The sequence below is a fragment of the Phyllobates terribilis genome, unplaced genomic scaffold (genome assembly GCF_046119375.1).
Source record: "Phyllobates terribilis strain yellow unplaced genomic scaffold, ASM4611937v1 Scaffold_12__6_contigs__length_324123572, whole genome shotgun sequence".
NCBI lineage: Eukaryota > Metazoa > Chordata > Amphibia > Anura > Dendrobatidae > Phyllobates > Phyllobates terribilis.
The window spans coordinates 166,011,300-166,028,737 of record NW_027362772.1 but is presented as its reverse complement, the minus strand read 5'-3'; the positions used below and the strand labels follow the sequence as shown (position 1 = coordinate 166,028,737).

The 17,438-nt window shown below is 46.7% G+C and overlaps 1 protein-coding gene across 2 annotated transcripts in view; it reads right to left on the bottom strand.

Annotated features, from left to right (window-relative positions):
- LOC141173173 (uncharacterized) overlaps nt 1–17,438 on the bottom strand; it is a 213,610-nt gene that overhangs the window by 85,934 nt on the left and 110,238 nt on the right. For both annotated transcript variants that reach the window (XM_073657806.1, XM_073657805.1), the window contains exon 3: nt 9,913–10,188. In XM_073657806.1, the coding sequence (XP_073513907.1) occupies nt 9,913–10,188 (276 nt within the window). The remainder of the gene's footprint in view (nt 1–9,912; nt 10,189–17,438) is intronic.

The window sequence follows — 17,438 nt, the reverse complement described above, 5'->3', positions numbered from 1 at the left end:
TCACAAGAGGTGGACGATGATGAGACACAATTGTCAGAAAGTCAGGAGGAGGACCAGAGTGCGAAAGTGGAAGAGGAGGTGGTGGATGATATAGTAACTGACCCAAACTGGCAGGAGGACATGCAGAATGAGGACAGCAGCACACAGGGGGAGGGAGGCAGAGCACCCCAATAGGCAGGAAGAAGCAGTGTGGTGGCCGCAGACAGAAGGCAGGCAACCGTTCCTCGTAACACCAACACGAAGAATTTGCCAGTACAACTGTTAGGTCTTCCCAAGTCTGGTTGTTTTTTAAAGACTCTGCCGATAACCCCAAAAAGGCCATTTGCAACACCTGCCAGGCCAGCATCAGCAGGGGTGGCAAAAAGACCAGCCTAACCATCACAAGCATGATCAGGCACATGGCAGCAAAGCACGCGATTTTGTGGGCCGAACCCCAGTGTCCAGGAACAGTGTCTGCGGGTGGCACCTTTGCTTCTTCCACTCTTGTGCATGTAAGCCAATCCCCTGTCCATGGTGCATGCGAAGATGCCTCCTGCCCTGCACCTGTCGTTGCACACTCTCAAGTAGCAGCATCAGGAAGCACGTCCACGTCCTAGTCCCAGCGCAGCGTTCAGTTGTCCATACCCCAGTCCTTGGAACGCAAGTGCAAATACGCAGCCAACACCCCACAGGCCACACTGCTAAATTCTCACATTTCACGACTGCTTGCGCTCGAAATGTTGCCTTTTAGGCTTGTGGAGACGGAAGCATTCCGCAACCTGATGGCAGCGGCCGTCCCTCGGTACTCGGTCCCCAGCCGCCACTATTTCTCCCGGTGTGCCGTCCCCACATTACAAAAGCACATGTCCCAAAACATTAGCCGTGCCCTCAAAAACGCAGTTACCGAGAAAGTCCACCTAACCACGGACACGTGGACAAGTGCTTGTGGGCAGGGACGGTACATCTCGCTGACGGCACACTGGGTTAACATAGTGGAAGCCGGGACCCAGTCAGCCCTTGGGACGGAACACGTCCTCTCGACGCCAAGGATTGCGGGCCCTAGGTCAATCAGGGTTGCTCTCACGGTCTACAGCTCCTGCATCTCATCCTCCTTAGCCTTCCCCTCCTCTCCAGCCTCCATCTCCGAAATGACCACATCAGTCACAAGCTAGAAGCACTGCAGCACTGCCTCGGCCAAGCGGCAACAGGCTGTGCTGAAGCTAATATGCTTAGGTGACAAACTGCACAATGCTGAAGAGTTGTGGACAGCTCTGAAAGAGAAGGCAGATCTGTGGCTCACACCGCTGAACCTACAGCCAGGCATGGTCGTGTGTGACAATGGCTGGAACCTCGTGGCGGCTCTGAGGCGAGGTGAGGCGAGCTCACACACGTACCATGCCTGACCCATGTGCTTAACCTCGTGGTTCAGTGGTTTCACAAATCCTTTCCGGAGCTCCTGGATCTGCTTGTTAAAGTACGCCGCCTGTGTGCCCATTTTAGAAAGTCAGCTACAGCTTCCGCCGCCCTTGCCGTGTTTCAGCATCATTTGCAGCTTCCGGCTCACATACTGGTGTGTGATGTCCCCACGCGTTGGAACTCTACACTGCAGATGTTGGGAAGGATTTGTGAGCAGAAGAGGGCAATTGTTGAGTACCAGCATCAACAAGGCCGTTGGTATTCAGTTTAGACTCCACACATAAGACCTCAGGAGTGGACATGGATGTCAGACATATGTACCATCATCCAAAACTTTGAGGACGCCATCAAGATGGTGAGCGGCGATGACGCCATAGTTAGCATCACCATTCCGCTTTTCTGTCTTCTGTAACGCTCTCTGCTCACAATCAAAGAGGATGCATTGCAGGTGAAGCACAATGAGATGGAGCAAGGAACCATACAGGGTGATTACACACAGCCCAGCCTCATCTCATCCCAACGTGGATTGGGTGACAATGAGGAAGAGGAGGAGGAAGAACAGGAGCTAGTTTCTTGCGCTATAGACGGTACTACCTGCACAGCTGTCATACCGTCTGTTCAGCGTGGATGACCAGAGGACAGAGAGGAGGAGGAAGAGGGGGAGGAGAGCATGGTCAGTCATCCTCTTGGTGAGGGCACGGAAGTCTTGCCTGTTAGCAGTCTGGCACACATGGCTGAGTTTATGTTACACTGCCTTTCCCATGACCCTCACGTTCTCAAAATTTTGGGTGACAGTCATTACTGGTTGGTGACACTTCTAGACCCATGCGACAAGGAGAACTTTATATCTCTTATTCCTGAGGCGGACAGGTCTACAAAAATGGAGCTGTACCAGAAGGCCCTTGTTGCGGAATTATTAAAAAAATTCCCATCTGAAAACGCTGGCGGCAGAGGGCACACTTCGTTGGACAACCAAGGAGTACAGGCGAGAAAGACACAACTTCAATCCAGCAGAGGCAGGGGAACACTGTCAAAGTTGTGGGAGAATTTTCTCAGCCCCTCCCATCACACAAGCCCTGAGGCGCGGGGTACTCAAGCAAGGAGTGCAAAGTTTGGGAAGATGCTGATGGAATACCTTGCCGACTGTACCAACGTCCTCCGTGATTCCTCTGTGCCTTATAATTATTGTGTATCCAAGCTGGATACGTGGAATGAATTGGCTCTCTATGCCTTGGAGGTCCTGGCCTGCCCTGCCACCAGCGTATTTTCAGAGCGGGCTTTTAGTGCCGCTGGTGGAATTATAACTGATAAGCGCATCCGCCTGTCAACTGAAAATGCTGACAGGCCGACCCTTATAAAAATGAACAAGGGCTAGATTGGGCCAGACTTCTCAACACCACCGAATGATAGCAGTGCAACATAAACTCAAATCTAGTGTCTTTTCTTGGGAGGTGTATTCCCATGCACCTTTTCACACCCACACATGGGTATACACTTCCTGATTTTGGCTATTTGCTCTTGTCCTCCTCCTTCTCCTCATCCTCGAATACCATATCACCATGGTGACTGTGGCTCGTGATGCAACACCAACATAATTTTTTTAAAGGGTGTTTATGATGCAGTAAAAAAAAATTTTTTATACAGTATATTCATGTATACCCCCCAGGGGTAAATGTTTGTCAGCCCATACACTTAGTGCATGGGCATTACAAGTATAGGAGGCCCGCTCCTTTCTAATGGGAATATTTTTTTATGAGGCCCTCCTCCACGTCTCTTCCGAGGGGCATTGGAGTGCCTCCCAATTTTGGCAACCCTTGCATTCACTGCATAAGCAAACACAATGGGAGACCCACTTCCTAATAATGGGAACATTTTATTATGAGGCCCTCCTCCACGTCTCTTCCAAGGGGCATTGGAGTGCCTCCCCATTTTTAGCAACCCTTTCATTCACTGCATAGGCAAACACAATGGGAGACCCACTTCCTAAGAATGGGAACATTGTTTTCAGGAGGCCCTCCTCTAAGTCTCTTAAAAGGGGTATTGGGGTGCATCCAAATTTTCAAAGTGGTATTGGGGTGCGTCCAAATTTTGGGCAGCCCTGCCACTCACTGCATACACAATAACAGTATAGGAGACCCACTCTTTAGTAATGGGAACAATAAAACATAGCCGGCTAATGGCTCTCTAAGAATAGTGAGGGCCGACTGCTGGCCCTTTAAGAATAGTAAAGGCCGCCTGATGGCCCTATAAAAATAGGCTTTGTGACTATCAGAGTCCCTCCTTCATAAATGAAACACGATGTGTCTGATGATATCTCACATACCACATGGCCAGATAAGGTTGTAAAATGTTAAAATGACATTTCCTGGTAAATGCATTTGTATTGGTTGAAAGCAATGGAAAAATGAGAAAACGCATCAAAAACGCTACGTGTGAACATAGCCCAAGGTGTGGAGGAGCCTTTTTGTTTTTGGTTATTTACACTGTGTTCCAAATTATTATGCAAATAATATTTTCTCAGATTTTCCCAAATTACCTATATGAATTGCAGTCATTGTAATTTTCCAGTCAAATAACTATTAGAGTACAATTGAAAGGTTTTTGTACAAACTGCCTATGATAACAGTATATTTTTAAAAAAATAAAACACTCAAACTGCACTCAAAATGCATGTTCCAAATTATTATGCACAGCAGAGTTTTCAACCTTTTCATTTTAATAAAGAACCAAAAAATGGTCATTTTTGAAATTATAAGAATTAGCAGGTTATTACAAACTGAAATCAAACAGTTTTCAACACAAAACTTTATTCTAGGTGATGTAACATTTGCACATAGGACCCCTTGTTCGAAAGGAGCTTCTGAACTCTCTCATTCATTGAATTTGTCAGGTTTTGGATGGTTTCTGCTTCAATTGTTTTGCATGAGGACCGAATACCCTCCCAGAGCTGTTGTTTAGATGTGAATTGCCTCCCGCCATCATAGACACTCCTTTTGATGATGCCCCAGAGGTTCTCAATAGGGTTGAGGTCAGGGGAGCATGGGTGCCACACCATAAGTTTGTCCCCTTTTATGCCCACAGCAGCCAGAGATGCAGATGTGTTATGTGCAGCATGAGACGGGGCATTATCATGCATTAAAATGATCTTGCTGCGGAATGCACGGTTCTTCTTCTTGAACCATGGAAGGAAGTGCTGTTTGAGAAACTCAACATACATTATGGAGTTCATCTTTACCACTTCAGGGATCCTAAAAGGGCCAACAATCTCTCTCCCCATGATTCCAGCCCAAAACATTACTTCACCTCCTCCTTGTTGGCGCCATAGCCGTGTTTGCACGGGGTGTCCATCAACCAGCCATCCTCCACTCCATCCATCTGGACCATCGAGATCATTTCATGCATGATAATGCCCCGTCTCATGCTGCACATAGCACATCTGCATCTCTGGCTGCTGTGGGCCTAAAAGGGGACAAACTTATGGCGTGGCACCCATGCCCCCCTGACCTCAACCCCATTGAGAACCTCTGGAGCATCATCAAAAGGAGTGTCTATGATGGCGGGAGGCAGTTCACATCTAAGCAACAGCTCTGGGAGGGTATTCTGTCCTCATGCAAAACAAATTGAAGCAGAAAGCATCCAAAACCTGACAAATTCAATGAATGAGAGAGTTCAGAAGCTCCTTTCGGACAAGGGGTCCTATGTGCAAATGTTACATCACCTAGAATAAAGTTTTGAGTTGAAAACTGTTTGATTTCAGTTTGTAATAACCTGCTAATGCTTATAATTTCAAAAATGACCATTGTTTTGTTCTTTATTAAAATGAAAATGTTGAAAACTCTGCTGTGCATAATAATTTGGAGCATGCATTTTGAGTGCAGTTTGAGTGTTTTATTTTTTTAAAAATATACTGTTATCATAGGCAGTTTGTACAAAAACCTTTCAATTGTACTCTAATAGTTATTTGACTGGAAAATTACAATGACTGCAATAAATATAGGTAATTTGGGAAAATCTGAGAAAATATTATTTGCATAATAATTTGGAACACAGTGTATTTTGCTTTATATACAAGTCATTACCCTGGAAAGGATGTTCCTTAACATACAGTATTTCCCAGGAAAATCCATTTTGGTTTTGTTTTTGTATGTTTTATTGTGAGTCCGTAAAAGTGGTGTAATATCTCTGACAAACTTGTTGACAGAAGTGACCTGGTAGTCAGAAATGCTTCCAGCGGTCTTTCCCATGCTGTTCCCATGTCATTTGAGCAGTGTTCCCATCGATTTGGGCAATTTTTAGGCCCTCTGCAGACCGCCGGGGAAAGCCGCCTGAAAAATGCTCGAGTTTCCCATAGACTTACATTGGGCTCGTTGCTCAGACCGAGCACTCGAGTATTCCAATGTACTCGACCCAAGCATCGAGCACCCGAGCATTTTAGTGCTCGCTCATCACTAACAGTCATTCATCATTTGTAATATCTCATTTGTGATATATTTCATCAGCTGCACATTTTGCACGTTAAAAGTATAAAATTTGTAGACATATTTCTGATAGTATTAAAAAAAAACGTAATAATGTCTCATCAGCGTCAAGACATTTAGCACGATGCCATAGAGGAGATACAATAAGTTTAAGGGTTCGCTCACATCAGTGTTTAAAAGATTGCTCTGATGTTCATCCTGAAAAGTTGGACGAATGTAATGCAAGTGTCCTGCATATGCCATGCTGTATATCATGTGAGCGCAATGTGAGTGTGCGATTTTTTTTTCTCAATTAACAGACAAATTTGTGACAAATCACAGATGACACAGTGACAAATCACAGTTGACATCAAGCCCAACTACTGTCAGGGAGATATTAAGAAGATATTAACAATGAGCATTCATTCCGGGATATATTTTTATATTCAACGGATCCTGTTCGATAACAGTCTAATCAAGCGGAGTGTTTCCCCTCCACCTATACTGAATCATCTCAGCTATCGTATAGTAAGTTTCTGCTTTAATCCTTATTATTTTGTGTAACTGCTTATCTATTGTGTTGTCCCTTTCGTAAAGTCTTGTATATCTTTCCTAAACACTGCCTCTCTTTTGGATTAAATATAAAATGTAATAGTTGTGTTTCTTTTGTCCTGTAATCATTCCCTCCCCCGAAGCCATACGCTCCCAGAACACAGGCGTCCGGCCAGTCCTGGATTATATTTCAAATCTGTCCGGTGGTGTCAGAGAATAATAATAATTGGGCTATCGTGAAGCTGACAGTGACCATGCGGGGGGCGTATACACATATTCCATGCATTGGAATCCGAGGTGTGATGCCATACGCTCACTGGTCGCTTGCCAATAGCTACGTAGTGAGTAGTCGGGATTGTGTGCTTGTGTATCCCTGACAAAATCCTGACAGCGTGACGGCATCGGCGAGATATTGCGTGATCTCCCCGGTGTCATCGCTGTGAAACCCTGACAACTACCATTACACCAATTGCCAACACACCAGGGCAATTCGGAAGAGCTGGGCAAAGCGCCAGAATTGGTGCATTTAATGTGATGCCACTTCTGAGGTGGTGAGGTGAGGGCTGGTATTTTTAATCCGGGAAGTGCCCAATAACCATGGCATTCCCAGACTGATTTCAGCTCACAGCTGTGTCCTTCACCTTTGCTGGTTATTAAAAATAGGGGGGACCTCACATCATTTTTTTTAATTATTTAATTATTTATTAGGTGAAACAAAGATTAGCACCCTTTAGTGGCACATGAAAGGCACTAAAGGGTGCTAGTTTATTATATGTAGGGGGCTTGTGACATTAAATAGCTATAGGATATCTATTCTACCTATCTATTCTATATATATATATATATATATATATATATATATATATATATATATATATCTTATATATATACTCGTATATATATATATGCAGTACAGACCAAAAGTTTGGACACACCTTCTCATTTAAAGATTTTTCTGTATTTTCAAGACTATGAAAATTGTACATTCACACTGAAGGCATCAAAACTATGAATTAACACATGTGGAATTATATACTTAACAAAAAAGTGTGAAACAACTGAAATTATGTCTTATATTCTAGGTTCTTCAAAGTAGCCACCTTTTGCTTTGATGACTGCTTTGCACACTCTTGGCATTCTCTTGATGAGCTTCAAGAGGTAGTCACCGGAAGTGGTCTTCCAACAATTTTGAAGGAGTTCCCAGAGATGCTTAGCACTTGTTGGCCATTTTGCCTTCACTCTGCGGTCCAGCTCACGCCAAACCATCTCGATTGGGTTCAGGTCTGGTGACTGAAGGCCAGGTCATCTGGCGTAGCACCCCATCACTCTCCATCTTGGTCAAATAGCCCTTACACAGCCTAGAGGTGTGTTTGGGGTCATTGTCCTGTTGAAAAATAAATGATGGTCCAACTAAACGCAAACCGGATGGAATAGCATGCCGCTGCAAGATGCTGTGGTAGCCATGCTGGTTCAGTATGCCTTCAATTTTGAATAAATCCCCAACAGTGTCACCAGCAAAGCACACCCACACCATCACACCTCCTCCTCCATGCTTTACGGTGGGAACCAGGCATGTAGAGTCCATCCGTTCACCTTTTCTGCGTCGCACAAAGACCCGGTGGTTGGAACCAAAGATCTCAAATTTGGACTCATCAGACCAAAGCACAGATTTCCACTGGTCTAATGTCCATTCCTTGTGTTCTTTAGCCCAAACAAGTCTCTTCTGCTTGTTGCCTGTTCTTAGCAGTGGTTTCCTAGCAGGTATTTTACCATGAAGGCCTGCCGCACAAAGTCTCCTCTTAACAGTTCTTGAAGAGATGTTTCTGCTGCTAGAACTCTGTGTGGCATTGACCTGGTCTCTAATCTGAGCTGCTGTTAACCTGCGATTTCTGAGGCTGGTGACTTGGATAAACTTATCCTCAGAAGCAGAGGTGACTCTTGGTCTTCCTTTCCTGGGGCGGTCCTCATGTGAGCCAGTTTCTTTGTAGCACTTGATGGTTTTTGCAACTGCACTTGGGGACACTTTCAAAGTTTGCCCAATTTTTCGCACTAACTGACCTTTATTTCTTAAAGCAATGATGGCCACTCGTTTTTCTTTACTTAGCTGCTTTTTCCTTGCCATAATACAAATTCTAACAGTCTATTCAGTAGGACTATCAGCTGTGTATCCACCTGTCTTCTGCACAACACAACTGATGGTCCCAACCCCATTTATAAGGTAAGAAATCCCACTTATTAAACCTGACAGGGCACACCTGTGAAGTGAAAAACATTTCCGGTGACTACCTCTTGAAGCTCATCAAGAGAATGCCAAGAGTGTGCAAAGCAGTCACCAAATCAAAAGGTGGCTACTTTGAAGAACCTAGAATATTGGACATATTTTAAGTTGTTTCACACTTTTTTGTTAAGTATATAATTCCACATGTGTTAATTCATAGTTTTGATGCCTTCAGTGTGAATGTACAATTTTCATAGTCATGAAAATACAGAAAAATCTTTAACTGAGCTGTGTCCAAACTTTTGGTCTGTACTGTATATATATGTATATATATATATATATATTATCTTTTTATCTATCTATCATCTATCTATTCTAAGGGTTCTGGATGTAAACTTACTGTAGTTGGTTGACGGAATTGAGATGAGTGCATAAATATCAGACGACATACGCATGGTCCATGTGCCGTCCATTTTTTTCTCGCACTTATAGACTTGCATTGGTGAGTCTCGTCCGATATACGCAGCCACTGACAGCATGCTGCGATTTTGTCCTGACGCCGATTAGACCCAATGTTGACCTTCACCAATGGTGAAATGAGATATGTACTTGTATAAATCGTTTCACAGTTCATCTAAAGTAGGCTATAAGTAAGAATGTATAATGTCTGAAATGTGTCAGTGGTTTACAAGAATATGTGATGTTTTTTAATGTTGTATGATGGAATACAAAAATAAAGAATAGAGTGTTTTTATAGAAGAAAAATAGCAGCTTTTTTAACTTTTCTTTGACTGTGATTCTACATGTATAGACCTCATTCAGATGTCCGTGGTATTATTTGTAAGTAAAAATGTAAACCGCTGTTTTTCAGTTTTGCATCTGAGTTTCATCAGAGTTTGTGGTGTAAATTTTAATAAATTATACGGGCAGGCGTAGCCACAATTTATCTCACCCATGATCCTCCTATTGTGACAAAGCTGGCCGGAACTGGTGTGAAAACGCCAAATGTCGCAAAATTTTGCAATAAATTTAATGCCAGACATCTTGAAACCTTATCTTCTATACTATTCTACGGATAGGTCATTAATATGTAATTGCAGGGCAATGCCTTTAATAAAACACTTAATTTAATATTACTTATTATGAACTTATAAACATGAATTCCCTTTTCGTTCATTGAGTCCTTTGCTACTACCATGCTTTTATATTAATAAGAAAAGTCTGTTCTAACATTGTATAATGATTACCGTACCTCACACAGTGTCACGTATTTTAATACCATTTACTTACCTATCACTTCTAATGTAAGGAAATCACTTGGGTCACTCCACATGTTGTTGGATAATAATTGATAACAGTAATAATCAGTAGAGTTATGTTCCTGTACATTTATCACAGTAAAGTTCTGTTCGAACACCACGGCGTCTCCATCTATCAATGGTGGTGAAGTGTTTGCTTTTAGTAAACAAAATCTCCCCTGATTTTCTTCAGAAGAACATTTGATTGTTACGTTGCCTCCCTTCCTCATTACTTTACTGGGAAAGGCTCGAATTTGTGGTTTATTTCCTGTGTAAAAGAAAAAAAAAGAGAGAAGACAAAGCATTTATTAAGGTCTTTGCATTGCAGCAATGCGAGAGCAAAAACTTTTTTTTCCATCTATCAATGTACTTTTATGGCTTATTAGATTTTTTGTATCTATATTTTTGCACAATGAAAGCATTTTGTCTGAAGCACAAACTGTAGGAGACTTTAGTTCTGGTTGCTTTTTCTTCATGTTTTTAAAGATATTTAAATAAAGACTCATGGGCCGTTTCATTGAAGTGTCGTCTGATACAGATGAAGTGACCGCGGGCAAGGCCGCGCATTGGTATCTATGATCTGGCCAAGCAAGATCCCCACACACAGACTCCATCTTGATAACCGTATCTTTACTCGTATACATTTTTAACACAGCAAAGAAAAAAAACAATAAATGACAGCCGTAAATATGCACAGTAATAACGTGTACTGATAAGCTGACCCTCACTGTCCCTACTCACACGTTACCAGTCCTTTACTCCAGAAGGATGTGTCCCCCGTCGCAGGCCTGTCTGTCTTTGCAGGAGGGCGTCCCAGCCGGAGAAAAAAACAGGAACAACAAATTACGCTGAAAGGAGGGAATACTTCAGCCTCTCGCCAGAGGACCCGCTTACAGTCTCTCTGATCCGGATAGCAGCTTTGGTGGATCCCTTATGTAGTCCACACTCCAGTAGCAGGGAGTGTAATAGCTGTATCCCTCAGCAGTGAAGAAGCTGGGGAAGGCCCCGAGGATATGGTGTCAGGTAAAAGAAATCCCGTTGAGAGTCTCTCCTGCGCCACACACGAGGGCCTGCACACCGTCCTGGCTCTTTTCACAGACCACAGCAGACTCTTCGCGCGCTTTTTTCTGCTTCCCACTTTGGTCACGTGACTCTCTAGGGCCGGACACAGGAGGCTCAGTCTTTTTCTCTGTCATCACACCCTGCGCAGGTGCAACCTCTGGCCACAAGGTGGCAACATCATCCTGTGTAATCACTTCTGTAACAGGCTCTATATCAATAATCACAGAACAGCCAGAGCCGGCCAGCTCACTACACGCCCAGCCACTCAAAGGTTGGCAGTCACTGCCAACGACCGGCTCTAGGGCGGCGATGGCTGTGGATGTGACAGGGGGCGGCTGGGAAGAGGGCCACACATATTGGTCTCTGTAGGACTGTCCTGGAGGTACCCCTGCAGTGGTCCTCGTTGTCCGCCTAACGGGTTGGATCCCCTCTCTCCTATCAGTCACCCCACTCTCTTTCCCAGTCAACATGTCAGTAAAGGAGGTAATTGGTTCAAGTGCGTCAGTCGGACGGACAGGGGTAGGCATGCATTCAGTCTCTACATCCCCGGGGTCAGTGTCTCCGACAGTATTAGTGATATCCATCTCTCTAGGTATCACAGTAGGGGAGTCAGGCTGGGAACGGCAGGGGCGCAACATATTACGGTGCAAAGTTCGGATGCTGCCGCTGTCTTCGCCCTGCACTCGATAGACGGGGCCACCGGGGTACGGCTGTCCAATTACTCGATAGACTTCGGTCTCCCACTTGGGCCGGAGTTTCCCTTGCGGCTTCTTTATTCGGACTAGGACCAGTTGACCTACATTCAGTGGGTCTTCTTGTATCGGAAGTGGGTCAGCGTGCACTTGATCCTGAATTTGTCAGCCTACTAGCCGGTAGACAGTCTCCATTCTCTGGCGGTGTGTTTGTAGCCAGGAAGGATAGGTACCACAGGTATCTTCTTCGGAGCTAGACAGTTGCAACTCATGGATGTCTTTGCCTGGACGGCCAAAGAGAAGGGTGTATGGGGTGTATCCGGTGACGGAATGGACCTGATTATTATAGGCCCACAGCAGTTCCGGGAGGAATCGAGGCCAGTCGGGCTTTTTGTCTTCAGCCAAAGTCCGGATCAGTTGTAAGAGGGTCCGGTTAAAGCGTTCACACGCGCCATTCCCTTGTGGATGGTAAGGGGTGGTCCTGGACTTCTTGATTCCATACATCCGTTGGAGTTCTTCAATGACTCGCCCTTCGAAACAAGCCCCCTGATCAGAGTGTATCCACTCCGGACACCCGTAGACCCGAATGAATTGCTGACAGATAGCCTGTGCAGCTGATTCAGCAGTCTGATCCTTCGTAGCAACAGCGACAGCGAATTTCGTGAAGTGGTCCACCATCACCAGACAGTACTGGTAGCCACTATTCGCCATTCCGATCAACAGATAGTCCACCATCAACAGCTCGAGGGACCTCGACGTCTTAATAGTCTGGACGGGGGCACGCTGCTCTGCAGACTTGTGGAATTCACAGGTACGGCATGCTTGACAGACATTTTCAACCAACTTACGGAGCCCCGGACAAAAAATGAACTGCTGGGTCCACCGGAGGGTCTTGTCTATGCCGAAGTGGCCGTTCCTCCTGTGAGCTTCGCCCATCATCTCATGGGCCAACTGCACCGGGACGACAATCTGCAAACACTCCTCCAGCATATGGGATAAAAGGGCCCTGCGACACAGGACTCCATCTTTCACAATCAGCCGATCCCACTGGGCAAGCAGAGCCAAGGCTCCGGTCGATAGTCGGGCTCGCACTTCGGAGGGCGGTTTCTCTTGTTTATTCACATACTGTTTCAGTAAGACGTGCTCGGGATCTCGATCTTGAAGCTTGGCCCATTCTTGCTGGGACAGGGGAGATCCCACTACGGCTTCAATCCCTCCTACAGCATACTGGCGGTTATCTTCTATTTGCTTTGCGAGCCGGGCAAAGTCAGGCATCTCATCTTCCTCCAACTCTTCATCCCGGTCCCCCACTGGCGGGGATGATGTCACTCTAGACAGGCTGTCAGCATTCTGATTCTCGTTCCCCGCTCTGTATTTAATTTTGTACTGGAATCTAGAGAGCATGGCCATCCAGCGCTGTTCCATTGCCCCTAGTTTGGCATTCTCTAGGTGGGCAAGAGGATTGTTGTCCGTCATGACCAGCACCTCCGCTCCTGTCAGATAGCCGGCAAATTTCTCCGTCATAGCCCAAGTCAGAGCCAAGAGTTCCAAGCGGAAGGAACTGTAGTTGACGGGATTCTTTTCGGTGTCACGGAGAGACCTACTGGCATAGGCTATCACGCGTTCTTTATTATCTTGAACTTGAGAGAGGACCGCCCCTAGACCTTGAAGGCTGGCGTCGGTGTGCAACTGAAACGGTAATGTGTAGTCTGCATATGCCAGAACAGGGGGTGATGTTAGAGCAGCCTTAAGTGCCTGAAAGGATTTTTCTCGGTCAGGCCCCCAACTGATGCGTCGTCCTCTGGGGCTGTTCGCGGTCCCTCGGAGAACCTCATGCAGTGGTTCAGCAAGCCGAGCAAAGTCCTTGACAAACCGACGGTAGTAGCCTGCTAGCCCCAGAAAAGCCCGGACTTCTTTGACGGTAGTTGGCTGCGGCCACTCTTGAACAGCTGCTATCTTCTCCGCAGAGGGCTGGACGCCTTCGGCCGAGATCCGGTGACCCAAGTAGTCGATTTCCTGCTGGAACAGACGGCACTTGCTGGGCTTCAACTTCAAGCCGTGTCGCCTCAAGCGCTGGAACAATTGGCCAAGCTTGTGAAGATGATCTTCAAAGGTGGCGGAGTATACCACGATGTCGTCAAGGTATATCAGCGTATACTCAAAGTTGAAGTCCCCCAGACAGCGTTCCATTAGTCTCTGAAAGGTCCCCGGTGCGTTATTCAAGCCGAACGGCAACCGGTCGAACTCATACAGGCCCATGGGAAGGATGAAGGCGGTCTTTTCCCTGTCCTTCTCACTCATTGGAACCTGCCAATATCCACTGGCCAGGTCTAGGGACGAAAAATATTTGGCCTTCTTCAGGGCGGTCAGTGACTCTTCGATCCGAGGAAGTGGATATGAGTCCCAGATTGTGCAAGCGTTCAGCCTATGGTAGTCCACGCAAAACCTTAGGGAACCATCTTTCTTTTTGACTATCACCACGGGTGCAGCCCACGGGCTCTGACTTTCACGTACCACTCTGGCGTGTAGCATAGATTCTAACAGGCTTTTCACCTCCTGGTATTGCTGAGGTGGTATCTGCCGGTACCTCTCGCGGATAGGGGGGGTATCGCCCGTGGGTATCTCGTGCTGGATACTGGTGGTACACCCAAAGTCTGTGTCATGCTTTGCAAAGGAGTCTTGGTGTTCCCGCAGAAGTTCCTCCACTTGAAACACTTCTTGTTCGGTGTACTAAGACGTGTCTAGCTGCACTTTTTCCCATAGTTTTCGCCCAATGTCTTCATCGTCTACTTGAGCGTTTATGGCTGAGACGGTTACCGTCCAGTCGCCTTCTGTAGACGGGGTGAATTCTAGGGGTCCAATGGGATTCACTTCCGTGGGTAGAGCATATACCCGGGCAAGTTGAGTGCCGGCTTCAAGGGCTAGGCCTACGTCTGCGGTGTTGTTTAGCCTGACAGGGACTCTCCCGTTCCTCACGACAGCTAGAGTGCGAGCAACTAGTGGGTTTAGCTTACCCCCACTTGGGGTCCTCGGCTCGATCAACACTTCAACCCCCTCAAGTTGTCGGTGGGTGTTAAGGGGTAAGGAAATGACTGTCTCTTTTTCAGCGGGCAAAGTAATCCGGGTACGGCGTGGCACCTTAATGGCGGCTAGGGGTAGTTGTTCCTCTGCCATCTGTTGAAGTCCAACGGTCCGGATTACGCGCTGGAACGCCAGACGAGTCGGCTTATGTTTGGTGACTTTCTGCCAGTATTTGGGTCCTTTTCTTGTCAACAGCATAAGATCCAGGTCTTTCAAGATGCTCATTCCAACTATCACTGGGGTCTCGGAGCCGAAACCTTCCTTGACGATGACGATCCCTCGTTTCCCTAAGTCCTGTCCGCAGGCCTTTGTGTCCATCCAAGCAACTCCGGTCACTGGAATGGGTAGATTATTAGCCGCAATAATCTTAATGGTGGTGTCTGGGTCACGAGCAGTTCTTGGTTTGAGGTAATTTTCGTAAAACTTCAGAGATCGTGGTCACTTGTGACCCGGTGTCCATCAGTCCCTGTACGGCAATTCCTTCCAGGACAACTTCAAGTGTCGGGCTATTCGAGGCAAGAGCACTCCGCCATCGGCTCTGTTTTTCCACACCCCTCTCCTTGGCCTCCCCTGCTGCGCGAGCCTCAGCTGCAGGGGTGTCTAGTTTAACGGCGGCCATTGTGGTGAGGCCCGGCGTGGTAGCTCTGCTTGTGGATATGGCTGGGATTCAATTCGCTGGTCTGATCGAAATTCCCATCACTGGGGTGACTGAGGGTTTGTTCGTTGGTGCGACGGAGGTTGTTGCGGAGGGAAGTGTTGAGGACAACGATTTGCCCTATGGCGAGGATCACCGCATGACCAACACTGTCCCACGGGACGACTAGGCGGTCTTCGCTGGTCTCCCTGTTGGTCTAATGTTAACTGTAATATCTGTCTCTGTAAGTCTGCTACCATCTGTTTCAGGTCTTCCATGTCACTGTTCGGATTTTTAATGTCAGATATGGATCTGCACGCAGCACCTTGAATCCCCACATCCATGATGGGTCCCCTTGAACGTTCTATGGCTTCCTGTTTGACTTCAGCAAAAGGAAGAGCCGGCATCATCCGGATCAAGTCCTGTAACGTGCGGTTAAGATACTGGTCTCTCAGTCCTATTACAAATTGGTCTCTCAGTACCAGGTCACGAGAAGCCATACCAGCTAGTTGCTCCCCTTTTCCACAGGTTTGTTCAAGGAGTACCTGAAGGGCGTTCGCATATTGGGGAATATCCTCCCATTCAAGCTGCATCCGTCTAAAGAACATGTGTCGCAGTGTTCCCTGGTATGTGGTCGGCCAATAGGTGTTCTCCAGCACCCGCACCAAATCATCTACTGTACGCTGGCCCCTGACCGTCTCCAGTCTGACTGTCGTCCATGCCTCCCCCTCTAGCGTCAGTACCGCCATTTCTGCCAAGGTCTTAGGGTCAATATTATACATTTCCCCCAGTATCCGGACTTGTTCCGCCCACTCTGGTACAGGGTAGTTTCGTCCGCCAAATTTCCTGACCTGATTCACAATAGACACCGGCGGGGGTTTCTGACTGTACACGTGGCCTGGGTGGGAATCTTGTTGGTCACAGATCCTGCCGACTACGCCAGATGAAGTGACCGCGGGCAAGGCCGCGCATTGGTATCTATGATCTGGCCAAGCAAGATCCCCACACACAGACTCCATCTTGATAACCGTATCTTTACTCGTATACATTTTTAACACAGCAAAGAAAAAAAACAATAAATGACAACCGTAAATATGCACAGTAATAACGTGTAGTGATAAGCTGACCCTCACTGTCCCTACTCACACGTTACCATTCCTTTACTCCAGAAGGATGTGTCCCCCGTCGCAGGCCTGTCTGTCTTTGCAGGAGGGCGTCCCAGCCGGAGAAAAAATCAGGAACAACAAATTACGCTGAAAGGAGGGAATACTTCGTCCTCTCGCCAGAGGACCCGCTTACAGTCTCTCTGATCCGGATAGCAGCTTTGGTGGATCCCTTATGTAGTCCACACTCCAGTAGCAGGGAGTGTAATAGCTGTATCCCTCAGCAGTGAAGAAGCTGGGGAAGGCCCCGAGGATATGGTGTCAGGTAAAAGAAATCCCGTTGAGAGTCTCTCCTGCGCCACACACGAGGGCCTGCACACCGTCCTGGCTCTTTTCACAGACCACAGCAGACTCTTCGCGCGCTTTTTTCTGCTTCCCACTTTGGTCACGTGACTCTCTAGGGCCGGACACAGGAGGCTCAGTCTTTTTCTCTGTCATCACACCCTGCGCAGGTGCAACCTCTGGCCACAAGGTGGCAACATCATCCTGTGTAATCACTTCTGTAACAGGCTCTATATCAATAATCACAGAACAGCCAGAGCCGGCCAGCTCACTACACATATGTAAATGTATAAATAGCTCTTTTTAAGCCCTAAACCACTTTTGTCATTTGCATTTTTTAATTCTCTACTGTTCTCCATATCCTGCTAATTCTTATCTGTTTTTTACCTTACTTACTTTGACATTTCATTTCAGGAAATCCATTTTTCGTCTCAAATGGATGTTATCAAAGTTTGTGTACCTACCATCCGGGCCAGTGTCAGCACTCGGTGCACCTGGGCAAGTGCCAGGGCCCTGAGCAGGCGGGGGGGCCCCACTCTCTGTTGGGCACCCTGCCACGCTATGGGACCTGTGAGCGGAGGAGAGCGTTGTCAGCGCCCGCTCC